At 38.0% G+C, this 18,741-nt stretch overlaps 2 protein-coding genes across 2 annotated transcripts; one reads left to right on the forward strand and one right to left on the reverse strand.

The window, feature by feature from the left end:
* Nucleotides 1–45: 45 nt before the first annotated feature.
* On the reverse strand, nt 46–18,738 carry LOC131794531 (uncharacterized). The gene is made up of 17 exons (XM_059112047.2): nt 18,505–18,738; nt 17,945–18,051; nt 16,676–16,760; nt 15,595–15,648; nt 14,883–14,992; nt 13,763–13,819; nt 13,096–13,148; nt 9,730–9,812; nt 5,483–5,514; nt 4,632–4,762; nt 4,223–4,305; nt 3,662–3,721; nt 3,116–3,200; nt 2,966–3,024; nt 2,336–2,403; nt 1,869–1,905; nt 46–1,751 (listed from the first exon to the last, which is right to left on the reverse strand). Exons 1-17 carry the CDS (start codon nt 18,736–18,738, stop codon nt 1,668–1,670), a joined length of 1,422 nt encoding a protein of 473 aa, XP_058968030.2. The 3' UTR covers nt 46–1,667.
* Nucleotides 7,279–9,062, forward strand: LOC131794532 (melanopsin-B-like). The gene has a single exon (XM_059112048.2). The coding sequence runs from the start codon at nt 7,667–7,669 to the stop codon at nt 8,621–8,623; it is 957 nt and encodes a 318-aa protein (XP_058968031.2). The 5' UTR covers nt 7,279–7,666; the 3' UTR covers nt 8,624–9,062.
* Nucleotides 18,739–18,741: the final 3 nt, after the last annotated feature.

Here is an 18,741-nt window from a genome sequence, read left to right on the forward strand (position 1 = left end):
TAAAGCTTTGTAACATGTTAATTGAAGTGAAAGTTAATGATCATCTTTCGATTAAATTGCCAGGCTTAGCATTTACTATCTTCATTAACATCATTATTAAGCAAAAGCACCACATACGACATACCTATCCTAGAAATATGCAGGAAGTTTGTCACAATAGACCAAGTTATACGGCCTAGCCTGCTTCGAGTCTCCTTTACTTCAGAGGTAGAGCATCCGAAACACAATTCGGAGAGTTCTTTTTCTACGAGTATGTCAGTGTCATTCACTGAATACACCATCTTTCAAACTTGTCCCTGTTTAAACCTTTAACTCCTATGAGTGACCAGGACAGAATTTCTCCTTACAATAACAATACAATATCAAGCAGACAACTGATGAGAGTAAATACAGATATCAATAAGGGGATTATTAGCTGATCTCGTACCAAATTATTCAAACAATCACTATGAGAATAGAACAGTAAACAGTAAGGAGAATTGCTAACGAGATCTTGGGGAAGAAAGGGTTAATATTCATATCAGTGTTAAGAAAACTGTTCTCATACCCGTTTAAGGATAGTACCGCCGATAAAATCTCATAAAACCAATTTAAAGTTCATTGTGACTAACGCGTGTCTATGTACAGTTCACAAACAAACTCGATGAAAATAAAAATTTTTAAAAAAAGGGGGGGGGAGAAACTGTGATATTGCGTCGGGGGTGGAGGGGGTAGTACAAGTTAATTAGTTTTATCAATTGAATTGATAATATATCCTTTGCATTGTAAAGAGTTTCTAAAGCTGACGTTTCGTACGCTCGTCTTTCGTTAGAGCAAAGAGCTAACGCTCTGACGAAGGGCTAACGCTCGAAACGTCAGCTTTGAAACTCTTTGCGGTGGCCAATTTTCATTCAAACCCAGTTGATAAAACCCGCAAAATTATCCCGTTAAACTCCCATCACCCACGCAGCACCACAGTTTCTTTAGAAACTTACCCTCTTTATAAATGAATTGAGTGACTGATTGACCGATTTATCCATTGCTCAACTGACTATAATTTAATCTCTTGGCTACAATTTATATCTGTGATAATAAATAAGTCTGCAATGTTGTCATAGCAATACAAAGTCAACCTTTACAAAAATTTATTGACAATTAAAGTTCATAAATATGTTAACTTGTATGCAATGCTGAAACACATTTACAATCCATTCCTGTCAATTACAGCACAGAAATAACGTTCTTCAAATAATAAGCTCTCTACCTTATGATGAAGAAACATATTAGAAATAAAATTAAATACTAAAATATTTATCAGTTGATGACAAGTCTGAATCACATTAAATCGAATTACGATCCCATTTTGCTCTGCTGCGAGGTTGCATCTCGTGAAAGTAAAGCACCTTCATAAAAAGCTTGTTTAGCATCGCTTTTTGATTCCACCCATCGACACCCATGTGTGAGCCCCCTCCACACACCCCTCCTTCAAATTAGCCATAGCAATAAGACCACCCCCTCCTTTCCCCGTGTTGACCCGACCAGAACTTCTTGTGACACAAGAAGCAAATATCCATGACTTGCATCATGGAAACTGAGGTTTAGTACCAATAATTCATTGCTCCCTTTGAATACTTTTGGCAAAATTTCGAAATGGTAGGGCCCCAAATAATGGCCACTGCGACACTTTTCTACCCAGGTTTTGGCCTTCGCTTGGCTATAGATTGTTTGATGCTTTTAATCACCGTGTAAGGATCGACATTAACGTTTACAGTCTGGAAAGGAAAAAAAACATAACAAGAGTTAGTTTAATGTTGAAAAATCCTATTAAATGGAAAGGGAAAGACAAATGAAGCAAATTAAAGAAGAAAAAAAGAAAAACATCAACTTACCCCGAATAACATGAGGGAATCGATATCCGCTCGTCTCCTATGAAATAAAATGAAAGGTTAGTCAATCATCCCCAGTCTCCCACCGGTAATTGTGGGCCTCCTGGCCATCAAGACTTCAATATGAAACATGAACAAGAGGTTATAAGGTATTCACTTCCGGAATCGTTGGGAGATGAAAAAAAAAAAAGATCTTGATACTTCAAAGGTGAGTGACTGGAATGCTCAGCGCGTTTCAAAATGGCCGACGCCCGTTGAGGAATTTTAGGCACATTTAAGGACAACGTTTGGAAGCTTAAGCAGCTCCATGCAATATCAAAACGCGGGTAGTGTCATATTTATACATTATATGAAAAGGCTAAGGAAAATGTCAATTGGTCTCTAAACTAAATCCTGATGCTAAACTATGATGCTATCATTGAAAAAGAAACGAGCTATAAAATAAAACGGGTATCAACAGGTGTTCTTACGCTTCCGCAGGTCCGCGATACACGAGTCTTATGATTGCGGGTAAATCACTCTGGTCAGTTAACGGCCCCTGAAATGACGATAAAAAAGTTAACGTCAGAAGAATAGGAAATTTTTCTTTTAGTCCGTCCGTGTGTTTGTCCATCTGTAGCTCTTTGTCTGTCTTTCTGTCTGTCTGTCCTTCCATCTGACTATCTGTCGCTATCTCTCTGTCTCTCCGTCGGACCGTCTGTCTCTCCCTGTGACTGTCTCTCTTTCAGTCAGTCTGTCTGGCTGTATATTCTTTCATCTGACTATCTATCGCACTCTCTGTCTCTCCGTCTGACTGTCTGTCTCTCCGTCTGACTGTCTGTCTCTCCGTCTGACTGTCTGTCTCTCCGTCTGACTGTCTGTCTCTCCGTCTGACTGTCTGTCTCTCCGTCTGACTGTCTGTCTCTCCGTCTGACTGTCTGTCTCTCCGTCTGACTGTCTGTCTCTCCGTCTGACTGTCTGTCTCTCCGTCTGCCTGTCTGTCTTTCGGTCAGTCTGTCTGTCTGTTTGTCTATCTGTCTATCCGTGAGTTCGTCTGTCTGGCTGTCGCTCTAACCGTTCGGCGATGCGTTCTAACTTTTTTGTATGGTTCTGACTCTTACCAATTTTGGGAATACCATTCCTGCACTCATGGCGTACAATTCCATGTCATCCCTTAGAGCTGCAAATAAGAAAAAAAACATTCCTTCGTCATTTATTCACATCATTAAAAGACTACAAGACATTTCTGCGCTGGAGAAACACCAACTTACCGGCGATAGAGTAGTAGAGAAGCTGGAAGAGATCTTTACAAGGTGTCTTACTGAACAGGTAAATTTCATAGGGCGCGGCAGGAGTCTGGGAAAGAAATAAAATAGAAAAGTTACTGTGGAACATCTAATCGGGGTACACCCTTGAGACTAGGAAAAGTGTCCCCTAGAAAACGGTGTCACAGGATTCATGTAACTGTTCAAACTATATTTTTGGAGCATAACTGTTCCTCTCTTTTCGAAGGGCGGAAAGAATGTCATAGTAAGGAACCCAGTATTTGAGGAAGAGCCGATCCCCAAAGGGGACAATATTAAAAAAAGGTTACTCCCAAAATAGAACGGGAGGCCAGAAGTTTGGTTCCCAATTTTAATATCGGCTGATCAGAGGAGATGAATTAGGGGGTCGTAATGGTGGGGTCTCTAACAGCGGGGTGCCCGCAATTGCTGGGGACCCTTATCAATGGGTGTACGAGCGTCGACGGTAACGAAGTGTCCCTGGTGAACAATGCTTCGCTAAACAAGGTCAAAGACAACAAAGAAAACACTTACCACGGATGCTATAACACTGGCATTGCCGTGCTGAACAGAAAGACCTAACGCACTGTGGATCTACAAGGCCACGGGGAATAAAAACTTCTTTTTAAATAAGTAGAATGGTTCAAATTGAAAGTTCTTGTAAGTCTTATGAGAAATGTACAAAGAACAGAATGGAAAATATACATGCAGATGTCCTGGTGTAAAAGGTTACAGGAACGTTTGATAGCATTAGCTTTTTTTGCCGTCTGAACAGTGAATGAACGTATAAGAAACGTCACTGCGCGTAAATTTTATACTGAGTAGCTAATATTTAACAATAGCTTACCCACGTGGAGGTAAAGATCTACCATTATCACTGATACTGAGGTAAATAATTGTTTTAGTATATACCACACAGATACCGAAAAATTAAACTCTTGACGCGCGATTTCGCCTCATCGGCTGCTCGGAATTGAAAAGTACTCGCTCTTCACTTCCGAACTAGCCAATAAGAACACGCGAAAAGCACTACTCACTTGTGTAGTATATACTTAAAATAAATGATCGATAATCCCAGCGAAGATTCCTACTTACTCTATTCAAAGCTGAGAAATAGTTTTCTCCATCATGATTCGCAGAATATTTCATGGCGGACACTTGGAAATGGGCCCACCTAGCTGAAGAACATTCAAAATGATCATATGAGCAATGGGCCATTTTACAGTTGTGTACTTAGTTGCCAAGCCTTTGATTTGGAATGAGGCTGAAGGTGACCTTGTTGTGATAGAGACTAGTATCTAGTTAGCATGATAATAAAGTAATTTGCATTTGAAAAGCAGCAAGGTTTGTATCACAACAAGGTCACCCTTAGCCTCATTCCTGTTCAAAGGCTTGGCAACCAAGTACACAACTGTAAAATGGACTATTTGCCTGTCTGGTTGATTGTCACTTGCTTGTTAGGTAGTTAAGAGAATTAATTGAAATAAGTGGTCACCATACTCACCGTAGTAATGGTCACGCGCCAAAGCCACGTGGAAGTGAGGATGGACTTGACTAGCACTTGCTCTCGGCAGAATGTCCAAGTAAATGTGGGGGATTGTGTATTGCTCGTCGTACTGATGCGCTCGGTGGAACCTGAAAGAAATTCAACGCAAAGAAGATTAATTCTAGAATCAGGAATAAAGGGAGGTGGGAAAGCTTCCTGTCGCACTTTGTAATAACACTTGTCACACTTTGCAATAACACTTGTCAAACTTTGTAACAACACTTGTCACACTTTGTAACAACACTTGTCACAGTTTGTTATAACACTTGTCACACTTTGTGATAACACTTGTCATATTTTGTAATAACACTTGTCACACTTTGTAATAACACTTGTCGCACTTTGTAATAACACTTGTCACACTTTGTAATAACACTTGTCGCACATTGCAGTGAACAAGCTGTCGCGCTTTGTAATAACACTTGTCGCGCATTGCGGTGAACAAGCTGTCGCACTTTGTCATAGCAGACCATTGCATTTGTAACAAGATAAGCTCTCGCACTTTGTTATTCTAGCAAAAAGTTAACGTTGAAAAATTATAAGAAATGCGAGCCACTCATGAAACTGGTCTCAAAATTAACCTTCTAACCCCTTAAAAGTGATTGGCATCTTAATTATCCTTACAGTATCACTGTTGAATCACACATTAATGCCATGAGAGAGAAATGATCACCTACGAGAGAGGCTTTTAACTGTTGAACAAACTCTCCTCGTTTGTAGCATAGGGAATGGATATAGACTAGTAAGAAGAATATGCATACTAATCTTGGGGGGTTAAATACAAATGAAAAAGGAATTCATTTGCTTACCACTTCTGCGCAGTTTCCATAGCATCAAGAAGCTGTATGATAAAAAAAAAATCAGCCGTCAGCTAAGATAAATATCGTTTGTGATTTAATCGGATAGACAAAATCGGCATTTCCAGAATACTCACGAGGAATGTTTTTGTTTAAAGAAGTTTGTCAAAAACAGGAAAAAAAATTCACTACTCAAATCATCTCCAAGCAAAATTAACAATAAATACTATGCCCCAGTCTTTTTGAAGAATTTGATATTCGAATTAGTATTGAATATTAAAAGCTGGTCTGAATAATAACACCAGAATACAAATTTGCCATAAAAAATCGAAATTTTTATTTCTAACAATTTTTCAGCACGATTACAATTTTGTTGTACACCAGATAAATCGTCCGAAATTCTTACCGAAAGTTTTCAATTGTGTTTCAATTTTTTAACAAACAAAAACCGCAGTATATCTCAAAGAAACAGTTTGGCATCAACCTTTAGTGTCTACAATAATTTCTTGGAGATTAATTTCTGAACATTTGAAATCACGTTCTCAAAGTCATGTTCTGACGGAGAAATAATAAAAAGTTCTCTCCGCAAGTACAAGCAAACAAAACATATTGCATTTTAATTCTAGTCGGACAACTAGAAAATTATGGTTTTGACAGACACGAATCGTATGATTAAATAACAACCGTATAATATGCAAACGGTCGCCGTATATGCGAGGACCAAAATACAAAACCGAACTGTCGAACATTTTATCAAAGCAGCAACAGTTGCTATGCGCGATCATCATTGAAACTCGTTCGAAAAAAAAGGCGAGAATGTCTGAGCAACTTTTGAAACATGAACAATGACGTTCTCTCCCATTAGGTGTGTGACATTTACACAATAGTGCGACACAAACGCTTCAATTCAAACAATTTTCACCTCATAATTAAACCGCACAACAATTTTGTAAAACCGCCCACAAAACCCACTCAGCCTTAGTAAAAAAATCGAAATTAAAATTGAAAAATCTTACACGAACTTATTTGACGTTTATAAGAGCGATTTCAAAGTTTAATTTTGAAAACCGCGAAATAAGCTTCTGTAAAATTGAGGACAATAATTAAGGCAATTTGGCCGATATCAAATATTAAATGAAAAAACTAGGACTTTCTTTCACTTATTGCTTTCTTCACTTAATCAATTTCCAGCACATAACTGAATGGAAATTAGTTGGATCACTTAAAAATGGAAATTTTTTAACAGTTTAAATTAATGAAACTTTTCTCTGGTCATTCATACTGCATGAAAAAGGAACGCACTTTGGAAGCGGAGTACCAATTAAAAACGGCGGGAGGGAACCGGAGTTCAAGCTGTTAATCTGCGCGACCACGAAAAAATTGAGATGAAAGCAAAGACTTCAAAAGTGACACTAGCCCAAAATCTACTTATTTCCTCCTTTGTTGAGTTGATCATTTGAAAATCACTATTAAAACACCACAAGGAAAATAGGAGAAGCTTGCATTGTATGCCATGTAAATATACAACAGGTGCATCCCTTGAAAACCACATAATTTTGCGAGCTAATACCGATGACGACAACTGAAAAAAAAAAAACGTGTCTTGAGCAAACTGCTGAGAGGGAGAGGTATCAGAGACAACAAATTGATCACCAAATGTTTGACGAATACACCGCGACATGACGCAAGGTTGAAGAATACACCGCGACAAGAAATAACATGCGACCAAACAAAAAAAAAACAGAACGTTTCAGAGGTTGGTTAAAGTATCTAGGGAACGGTTCGTCCGATATATATTTCATCGCACCGGGATACAGTTTCTAAGAGTATTTAAATCGCATTCTTTTTCTCAAAAAGGCGCACATCTTAAGGCACAATACGCATTGTTAACTCATAATCCAGCACTGAGATCGACGGATTTGATCTTAAAGAACATTGGTTACCTTTGTTAACAACATGTTTTGACGACTACCGCATGCAGGGAGGCAACAAGCCTTTGATATCGCGCCATTAACAACACCGCACGTCGAATCACCAGACGAATCCAAAATCAAAAGATTGACACGGAATCGTCCAGACAGATGTAAAGACTGAATGAGGAAACAAAGAGTAGCGTAAAGCAAAAAAATCCTAAGACAAGGTTGACAAGAAATACCGAGACGAGGTGAATAAAATCTGTTGAACACGAACAGAAGGATGAATTCAACATTTAATGCCACTGATATCGATCAGCCAAACCTGGGTACAGTTTTCTTGGTGTCTGGTTCATTTTTAGCCGTGATATGTCCGTTAACCGTCCTTGCTAATGTAATGCTTTTGATAGCAATATACAAGGATCCATTTAACACGTTCCGCACGCCGACCGCGTGGTTCCTCGTGGGTCTTGCGATCACAGATTTGGCAACAGGTCTTGTTCCAGAACCAGTGGTTACAAGCTGCTATTTTATGCACTATCATCGACATTCCAAAGTGGAACGCTGTGAAAAGATCTTTAACATTGCTGGTATCATTGCCGCTATTACCACTAATTCTTCATTTTTGATAGTCATGGCGTTCACTTTCGCGCAGTATGTGGCCGTTGCATTTCCGCTCAAGTACAAGCGTTTTATCAGCGTTCGAAAGACGTTAGTTTGTGTGGCGTGTATCTGGCTATATTCAACCGTCTTCGAGATGTCTCGAACCGTAGGAGTCCCTAGAGAGTTGTTGGAAAAACTCGACTTGTACATCCACTCAACATTATCACTGTTATTTACCATCATAACTTACGCTTTACTTCAGAAAGCCTTCCGCAAACAAATGACGGCAAGATCCGCTACCCTGCATACCACAAATTCAGTAAGCATGTCCACAACGCACGAAGTTCACCCTCGGAAACAGAGACGGAAATCAAAACCAATGATCGAAAGGAATTTCGTGCGACTAAATCTTCTTCTCATTGTGATACTATTGCTGTGCTCGCAGCCGACCGCTATACTGTGGTATATATATTTGTACGCTGATGAAGACACTAAAAAAAGCCACACTCTTTTTGTGGTTCGCGTTATCGCGGACAACACTCTCTACTTGAAGTTTTTTTTGGACCCGTTTCTATTCGCTTGGCGGCTGCCGAAATATCGAAAAGCTTTGAGAACAACGTTGAGCAGAAAGAAGTGAGGAAATGGACACTAATAATTGAAATCACTCAGACACAGGAAATTAACATCAGAATCATTTGCTTACAAATATGTCTTATACCTCATTCACATCAAAGCTTAAAAATATTTTGAAGCTATTCTGTTACACACAGCTGAATTTTTCTTTCTTCATAGAAGCCACTTAAACCGGTGAATGTCGACTTTAAATTTAGCAAATTGAAATACACTTAGTGACTACTTGAATCCTATAGAAAATTCGACTTTTTAGTTCTCTGTTTCGGATTTTCATGCAGCTAAACCCGGTTTAACTATAAACATGATCCGTTGGTTTGAATGGGGCATAAGTTTCTTTCGGTCAGAAGCTGTTTCAATCAGCTGAGAAAAATATTAAACTGACTTTTCAAAGACATGTAATGGAGGAATATTCTGCAGCCCATACAAAACACCTGGAAATAAATTTCGCCAATAAGAATGATTCCATTGAAATCATTCTGTCGACTTTTAAATTAATTTCCTCTTTTTTTCCTCTTTGCGTTTTCTTATTATTAACATTTTTTTCATTTTTTCTGTGTTACTGAGTAAAAAATTCATGTGTCAGAATTCAAGTAGTTGTAACATTTACGCCTCGCGAGAATTTACCAAACTATAGTAAGGAACTCAAAGTAACTGGTTGTTTTAGCGGCCAAATTATATGGGCAATGATGTCATTAGTCTGTCTAGCTTTCCTTCCGAAAAGATTCTATGCCCTCAATTTCTTTTAGAATGACTCAGTTCTCCAAGCTCTCAAGCAGCTGAAGACTCACAAAATCTAATCAGAAATCATCCCTCCTTGGCTGCGTACATTTCCTAGTGGCAAATAGCCAGGAGACATAGGTGTCTATTATGACAAAACCCTGTAAAAGATAAGTTCGTTTTATCCTCTTCATGCATCTTCTAGAGAGAGGCTGATAATGCAGGGAGAAAATTACAAGTTTTAAAATCAAATCTGGGGGAACAGGCATAAAAAGACGTTACGTGGTAAAATTGAAGTAACCGACGAAGTTATAAAAGGCACGCTACAAACGTCTCACGAAAAAAAAAAAAAAAAAAAAACAGAAAAATGAAGTTTCATTTCGTTCTACTTACTTCTTCTTCATTTATTTCTAGTGGATTATGCCGCCTCCAAATGATAAGACTGTGGAACTTCTCTACTTTAAATGTGTTGGACACTGCAACAGACGAAAAAAATAACATGAAAAGAGCCGAGCCGATTTCAGAGCAAAAATCGATTGAGTGTCAAAAGTAAACGGAGATTACATTAGTTCCAGTTATCTTCGATCTTACTTTGGTCTGCCACCCTCTCAGCCAATCAGATGCAAAACTAAATCCAACCGCCGATTGGAAATCCGCGTTTTCCCGCGCTCGAAAGAGTTTGCTTATTATTATTTTGAGATCTGTTTGATTCCTTTTGATTCGGTGTGTTGTGTGTTCTAACTGGCCTATGTGAATTCTAGACTTTAGGTTATGGGACACTCAATCGAAAAGCCCTCTGATGCAGATTTTAAATTCTTCTGGTATGGTTTGATACTACTCTGGTTTACAGATTTAATGAATGTAACCGAAGAAGTTACAATTCATAGACCCAACGTTTCGACACGACGGAGTTAATAGGCCAAGCTTCCAAACAAAGGTGCTGGTGGTAACGCCGATTAGTAGTGATAAATTTATACTTATCCCAACCAATTGTATGGTTAGTTAGGCATGTGTGCTCCGATAAAGCTGAATTTTCTTTTTTGCAAAAGAAAACTGCTTTTTGATTCTCTTTTAAACGTGAACCAAACTGACGTTTGGTCTGTCCGATGTATTCGTTGTCAGTCATTGCAAGGAATAGAATAAATGGCGTCGGTTCGTTGTTCTTTCGTGACAGGATCCTTAGGTTTGGCAAAAATATGCCCCAAAGTCTGAAAAGGTTTTTGAGCAACTTTAACGTTGTAGCTATTCAAAATTCTCTTGATGGGTTCCGTAACACCCTGAATGTAAGGAATAACAGCAAAACCAGTCGCTGGTTCCCTTTCATCAGGAGTGCTACTAGTTATAACCGGTTTTTGGCAGTTGCGGAGAAAAGTTTTAGTATAGCCATTCGCCTTTAAGACATTAGAAACATATTTCCCCTTCTCAGCCTTGGAATCAAGTGAAGATGGCAGCCAAAACTTTACTCAGGAAGCTGACTGTCTACAGACTTTTTATGGCAAATAGGGCAGTGAAAATCGAAAGCGAGGTATTTGTCGATGTGGGTAGGTTTACGATAGACACTTGTCTCCATATTCCCCTGAACCCATCTGGACACATTTAAATCAAGAAAGGGCTAATATCTATCCTTTTCACGCTCAAGGGTGAATTGGATAGACGGCTCTACTGAATTCAAATGCGATAGGAGGCGCTCCGCTTCATTTTCCGGATACCGCAGAAATAACATCATCGACACATCGTTTCCAGAAAAAGGGTTTAACGGTGAGGTGGCTAAGGCCCTTTGTTCCACGTCTTCCATTACCATGTTGGCAATGACAGCAGAGACGGGCGAACCCACAGCTGTACCAAAAACCTGTTGATAGTAGGTGCCGTTGTATGCAAATTGCGTGGTTTTGAGGCAAAAAGACAGCAGATGAATAAAATCCTCCTCAGGCAAAGAAGTTCTTTGTCATAAGGGAGCATCTTCTCCGAGTCTCTCCTCGGCAAACTTAACGGCAAGATCAACTGGGATTTTAGTGAAGAGCGAAACAACGTCGAAAGATACTAATTCTTCACAAGCGTTAAGAGTCCGATCTCTTATGAAATCCGCAAATTCGCAGGAATTTTTGACAGTGTAATCAGTATTCCCAACAACAGGCGACAAAATTCTCGCTAAATGACCAGATATTGCTTAAGTCGCAGAGTTAACAAAAGAGACAATGGGTCTCAAAGGAATTCCCGGTTTATGAATTTTAGGTAAGCTATAAAATCGCGTGGTGAAAATTATCACCACTAATCAGCGTTACCACCAGCGCCTTTGTTTGGAAGCTTGGCATATTAACTCCGCCCACGCTCTTAAAAAAAAGAGATGATGGCGGCTTACTTCCTAACGCCTATTTACACCTCGTCAGAAAAAAAGGCAGCTAATTAGTGATCACATAAAAGGACCTCTTTTTGCAGCGTTTAAATCATCCCTGATGAAGGCACTCGACAGGAGTGTCGAAACGTTGGGTCTATGAATTGTAAGTTCTTCGGTTACATTTATTAAATCTGTAAACCCGGGGTGGGGGGGGGGAGGGGCGGGGGGTTTATCTAGTGAGGAAGCGATGACAAGAAGAACCAAAATGACAACAGGTGCTAGGAACCACGTTAAAGGCTGCTCAACTTCAGTCACTAAATTCACACCTGTCACCAAAAAACGCTTTTCTTTGGGTGAGATATATGACAAATGTGGTACGAGAAACTTTCCTGAAAACTGCAACTTTATCTGTTTTGATTTGGCCTTGTTCCCGCGAAATGAAAACAAGCAACTGAAATTTTAAAATGCCGCCATTTTGCCTCAATAGTGTTACTATGGAAATATTGTTAGTCCTATTCCTTATCACGCGTAAATTTCTGGCTGGTTGAAAGCATGGGCACTCATTTTGCCGCTGTGTCTAGATTGGAGGCTAACTTTCACGCTTTCAGGCTGTAAAAACCAATTTATGACAGAGCTACAGAGTATGCGGCTTGGCTTTGGCGCGGAAAACGGATTTTGTGTCGTTTGTATGTTTGATTTTCCGTTCTGTTGCTTCCAAGTGTTGTTTCTCTTACCGCTTTTCTTTCACAGAACAACTTCCAGAAACTTTGTACACACCCTGAATATTTTCACAAAATTAACCTTCTCCTTAAAGCACTGGAAATAAGAAAATTGCCTTCACGACATAATGCCTCAGTTTTAAATGCCAGCCCCTTATTTCTTCGCGAATTTCGCTCACGCCCGCGTTATTGACCGCATAAATGTGATGTACCATTTCGTTAATTAGCCCCAACTACTTATCACACAGTGGTTAAAAGCAATCACACAAGGGTCACGACGTTTAAAAAGCATAAAACATTTTCGACATGCTGAAAACAAAATTACAAATCAAGCGTGTCAGCGGTTGTTTCTTGGGTTTCCCTCTGAAATTTAGCGCGGGAAATTGGTGCGCGGGCGGCCCAAATGTATCCACGTGCGCATGCCCGACGTTAGCCAATTATCACCATTCCCGTGCACAAGAGGCAAGAATCACATGTGCAAACCGTCCGTTGTCACATGCAGCTATAACTCATGAGATTCTCCACGCCAGTCGATCATCAATTCAAGGTGAAAAAAGCCCCTTAAACTCTTTTATACCCACTAACCTGGTCTATAACCTCATTTAACCGCTACACGACACTCACTTGTAAGAATTTCTAGGTGTAAGTATCATATTAATTCTAAGAACTTATCATTTTGTGTCTCTTTATAACATACAGTTATACCTGAGAGTGAATGTTTGGACTCAACACTTTCAAAAGGATCCTTTGCAGTATTTCTGGAAAAACATTCAAGAAACAAACAAACAATAAGTCATACAGTTGGATCTGGAGTCACGAGTCACATGATATCATCTTATTATATCTCTAACTTGTAATGAAATAATTCCGTCTTTTTCTTTTGTAACTTGGGAATGACAAACATGCAAAGTAATGAAATGATCCCTGCAAGTGGACTGTAATTCTTGCAATTGCTGAAAAGACACCTGAAAAAACTTAGGGTTCCACGTGATTCGACAACCGAGCCTCCAAGATACTAATAACATCCAACTAGTATCTGGGAGATACAGTTTTGAATCTCATCAATAACTAAAATAGCAGTCCACCTGCAAAAATCATTTCTGTGCTTGAATTACACCTCTGGGACTACATGAATAGTCAGTAATAATAAAAATCCACCCCTTTTTAATCTGAGATCAAATGAATAACCTGTAATAGGAAGTATTTTCCACAGGTGTTTGACAATTTGTTTCAATTGTGATAAAAAACCACCCCCTGAATAATCAAAAGGCAGGTGGCAAAATCTGCAATAATAATAACCCCTTATACACTTCAAATGATGAAAAAATATATTTTTTAATTTATAATTTCTATAAGTGACAAAAGTTCTTACACTTTATAAGTACAGAAGTCACATTCTTTAGCACTAGACTGAATCAACTCTGCAAGACTGAAAAGATTGTAAAATGTAATGAACTTCAATCATTTATCATGCATGTAATTTTCTATGTGAAATAAAGATGTACATATATCAGCTAAAGATCCTTCAAATAAGCAAGGTAACATTACTTTTATCAAAAGAAATTTCTGTGCTGCACTAGCAAAAATTTTAAACACTAAATTACACATCAAGAATGATATAGAAGTTAAAAAAGGGAAATAAATCATCATTAAAAAAATTAAAAAGCAAAAACTTAGGTCTCATTCACAAGATAAGACCTTGTTAAATTCACCAAAAGATGGTTTATCAACCCATCACTGTGCAGCGCTCCCAGTTGCAACCCTTTTGGTTGCCATGGCGAGTTAAAAATATATTTGGTGACTAAAATTTCGACCAAAGTCGCCAAGTGGCAACCAACAGATTTAAAAATAAAAATTAGAAAAATCTATTGATGTTTAGTCAAATGAACAAATGTACAAATGCCAGTGATGCAACATGAAGTATCCTCCCATGGATTTTTCTTTTTTTTTTTTCTTTTTTGTGACCAAAAGGCGACTTTTTGAAAAAGGCAACTTGGAGCCTCATTGTAAGCTACAAGGTTCCTATCAGTCCTGCTGCATGCACGTGTCACAAGCTTCATGCAAAACCTTTAAACCTTTGACTGCCAGAAGTGATTAACATGTAGCTTCTCCCTGTAACACCCCGGCATACATTATTCAGCAAACAGGTAATGAGAATATTCAAATACTCTACCTGGTAGAAGTTGTTATCTTGATCTAAAATAAAATTTTCATTACTACATTACAAGAGAATGTGTAGCAGCTGGAAGCAAGAATTAACTATCAGATCATGGCAGTTAAAGCCTGCTCACAGGCTATCTTCATCGACTTCTAGTTGATAACCAACTATGTTTTTCAAAATCATCTTGAAAAGCATCAAATGTAAACCAAACAAAAAGTAGATTCATCAAGAATATACTCTGTTTTCATCCTGAATACACAAGCATGAACACAAACTTAATGTGCCCCAACAACATACCAACTCCCATGTACACACCCTTAGATTTACTTACTATTTCTTGGTTTCCTCAGTAGCCCCTCCTCCCGCACCAGGCCGTTTTGCACGAAGAGGATTAAACACAGTGGATTCTTGAGTATATAGGTTTTCCACTGATGTAATTGGCTGAAAAATAAGTAGTCAATACACTGATGTCAATAAGGTTTGGGAATAATGAATTTCATCATCACCATCTCATCAGTGGCAAGAGCTACAATATTTTATTGGGCAAGTGCAGAATAATATCAGCTTTAGCTAAACTGGATTTATGTGTGGTTAGCAGACCTCCAGATTCAGGGATCTTTGTTTAACCTTTTGGTAACCTCACACAATTAACCCTTTGAATCCTAAGAGTGACTAGCATCTAATTTCTCCTTACAATATCACCCATGAATCGCATGTTATGGTCATGAGAATAACAGAAATGAAATGAAACAGAGGAAGCCTTTGATTGTTGAACAATTTCTCCTTATCACCACCTCAAGAAAATTTATAGAGAACAGTAAGGAGAACATATATACTGATGTACTCAGTTAGATCTGGTGATATACATGTGGATCAAGTTGTTGGAGTCTTGCGCTTATAGGCTGTGATCTAAATAACTGTCATCTCTAGGCACCAATTTAAAATATAGATATTCAATTTGATAGATTTTTCAATGATTTCACAATTACTATTATATATAATTATTATAATAGTATTTTAAAATCTTGTTTGTCTATTAGTACCTGCAAAGTTGCTTCCTTTAGCAATTCCTGTTTTCCCCCAAGCCACTTTAAAACCTACAAATAAACAAAAACAACAACAATAAACTTTACTTAACCCTTATCATATTACATATGATAAAACATGCAGTTTACATAGATTTTATACCACCATAATGATTTGATTTAGCCCCCTTGTTCCAATAAGCAGCCCCTCCCTAATAAACACCTATTGAAATTGCTTTTGTTTATAAGTACTGTTCTAATAAGCACCCCTGACACATATTGGCAACCTTAATACAATAAGTGCCCCTTTTCTGTTTCAGTGATATCCCTGCTAGAACAAATAATCTACCATTATTACACAAATTTTCATTTTTACTTTAATTAACAATTTCTGCTATTTTTCCTTTTTAGATAAACATCAAAGGTTTCTTGCATACATTCCACTGTTTCTCAAAAAAAAAAAAATAATAAAGCCTTGTCCCTAATAGGTGCTCAGGTAGAATTTTTACCCAGATATGACACCAAATTCTCATAACAAATTTACAGAGAAACATGTTGCAGCAAGAGGGGAGAATTGACATTCAGATCTTGGGAATTAAGGGGTTAACAAAACTGAGTGCCAGCGTGCATTTTAGATATATTTACCAGTAATGTATTCATATATATATATTATTAAATTATAAGGTGGGTATGTCACTCCACATATTCCATCACAAATAAACACACAACACACAAATATTACATAAACACATACAAACAAAGTATCATTCTGCACAGATTGCAAAAACAGACAATTATCTCCATATCATTACATAAACATTGTTATAACACCATCAAAGGAATGGAATTTGTGGCCTGAAGTAGTATTCAGCTTTAACTCCTGTGAGTGACCAAGATAGAATTTCTCTTTACAATATCTATACAATATCATGCAGACAAGTAATGAGAATAAAGAAAAATATAAATTATGGGATTACTAAAATTATTGATCCCATAACAAATTCTCCAAACTAACATAATGAGAATTGTTGGGCAGACAGTAAAGAGAATTACTAGCTAGAGAGATCTTGGGAGTTAAAGGGTTAAGATAATGTCATACCTTGGGTGCAAAAGTATCAGGTATTACTAATGGCGCACTTCTGTCCTGGACAAGATAAACATCCTTGAATGTCTCAAATAAATCCCTATGAAATAACAAAAGCATGTGAATCAGCTAGCACACAAACACTATATTTATTGGAAACAATTCTGTTGTGGTAAAGAAAAAGGAAAATGTGGTAAATATTAACCCTTTAACTCTCAAGATCTGATTGTTAATTCTCCCCTGTAGCTGCTACACATTTCCTTGTAAATTAGTTACGAGAACTTGGTGCTAGATCGAGATAGCAGCTTCTACCTGATAAGTTTGAATGTTCTCATTACCTGTTTGTTGAAGAATGTATGGATATTGTAGGGAGAAGTTTTAGGTTAATCACTTCTGGGAGTTAAAGGGTTAAACTTAGCTCTGCAACTCATGAATTAGTGAAATTAATATATCAAGACAAAGGGATAACTAAAATATCTGAGTTCTGGTGAGGCATATGTTAACTTGGCACTATGATTGGTCACATTAGTGGGCCATATTTCACTGTATGGCTCACTAAATCAAAAGATTTGTGTGAAGTGAAATTCCCTTCCTTTACTACAGCCCTAAAAAAAGCAATAAGTTAATCTTCTTTCCTTGGTCCATACTGTAAGTTTTTGAAACCTCATTTTTCTGCTCAGATATATGGCCTGTGTGCTTCACCCCATATCAATCTAAGCAGAAAAGAATGGGTCCATAATTTACAGCATGGACCTCAAACTTGGTTTAAGTAAGAGGTACATATATTACATGTTCCTCTTAACTATGTGAAATGACTCAATTCATTCCTAGTAAATAAATTAAAAAAATTAAAAAAAAAGGGATTTAGCATTGCACAATCCACAAGTAAGGTGGCTCTTCTTTTTAACTATTTCCAGGTGGAATTGGAATTTAAAATGTTGGTTATTGAAGAAAGAGAAAAAGCAGAGGACCCTGAGAAAAACCCTCAGGGCAAGGATGAGAACTAACAGCAAACTCAAGCACATGTGACACCAGGTCTGGGAATCAAACCCAGGTCATAATGGTGGGAGGAGAGGGTTCTCACCCCTGCGCATCCCTGCTTCAAGAGAGAAAAGACAAGGACACAATTTTTCCTTGCATTTTCAAAACACTCTCAAGCAAGCAGGGGATGGAAGTACATGTAAAGAAAGGTATCAGCCATGTGGAATGTTTCTCTTTACTAAAAAATTCTCAGAAATAACATCAAAAGAAATGTATGGTTAATAGTAAGGTCAAAGAAAGTACCTGCATTCTCTGCGAGGGGCATTTTTCCAAGCATCCACAAGTTTCCCAATATTTCCTACTTCTTCGGTTACATTAAACCCTTGTAAACAGTTCTTTTTGAGCCATTGCTGTTGTTAAGAACAAATTAGACCAAGAAAAATGTAGCTGTTGCCAAGTTGCAATTGCAAGTAATTCTGAATTTGAGCGCTATTTCTACAAGTAGAGATTTTACGCTCATTGAATTCAATAAATAACAGAGCTAGTTTACAATTCAGTTACTAGAAACGTCTTAACAACCAGGATGTAAACTAAACAGTATCAAAAACGACAGACAGATTTTAAAGCATACAGCTGTTAATACCTAAAAAGTAAAATGCGGAACCTTGTATCCAGTCGTCACTCAGAAATGAAATGTAACAGCAACTTCAGAATACCCCGCAACTTATTTACATGTCATTGAATAAGAATAGCGTCTATTGTGTTATGCCTCGATCTTCAAAGCCTCCCGACACATGTAAGTGAGGCGGACCAAAGTTGCGGGGTATTCTGAAGTTTAGCCACATTAACCAAGTAATACTTACCGAGTCAAATTTCACAGAATTGTCGTACGGTTCAATAGCAGAAATTTCTGCTGGGAGATTTTCACTACCACTTCCTCCAAGCACAGTGAGATTTTCAAGCTCTCTATTCGCCCCGAAATAGTACAAAATTAACACAACCAAGATTATCAATATCAAGCCAATGTACAAAAGGTATTTTTGTCTTCTATATCCAACCATGTGGCTTGTGTGAATAGGAGAATAGCTTATCTTCATCGT

Source organism: Pocillopora verrucosa, chromosome 11 (assembly GCF_036669915.1).
Source record: "Pocillopora verrucosa isolate sample1 chromosome 11, ASM3666991v2, whole genome shotgun sequence".
Lineage (NCBI taxonomy): Eukaryota > Metazoa > Cnidaria > Anthozoa > Scleractinia > Pocilloporidae > Pocillopora > Pocillopora verrucosa.

Coding starts and splice junctions, on each gene's coding strand:
- LOC131794532 (XM_059112048.2), top strand. CDS start 7,667: ATGAATTCAACATTTAATGCCACTGATATCGATCAGCCAAACCTGGGT.
- LOC131794531 (XM_059112047.2), bottom strand. CDS start 18,738: ATGAAGATAAGCTATTCTCCTATTCACACAAGCCACATGGTTGGATAT. Junction 3,722..4,222: donor ATTTCTCAGCTTTGAATAGA/GTAAGTAGGAAT, acceptor GTGGCCTTGTAG/ATCCACAGTGCGTTAGGTCT. Junction 3,201..3,661: donor CCAGTGTTATAGCATCCGTG/GTAAGTGTTTTC, acceptor TTTCTTTCCCAG/ACTCCTGCCGCGCCCTATGA.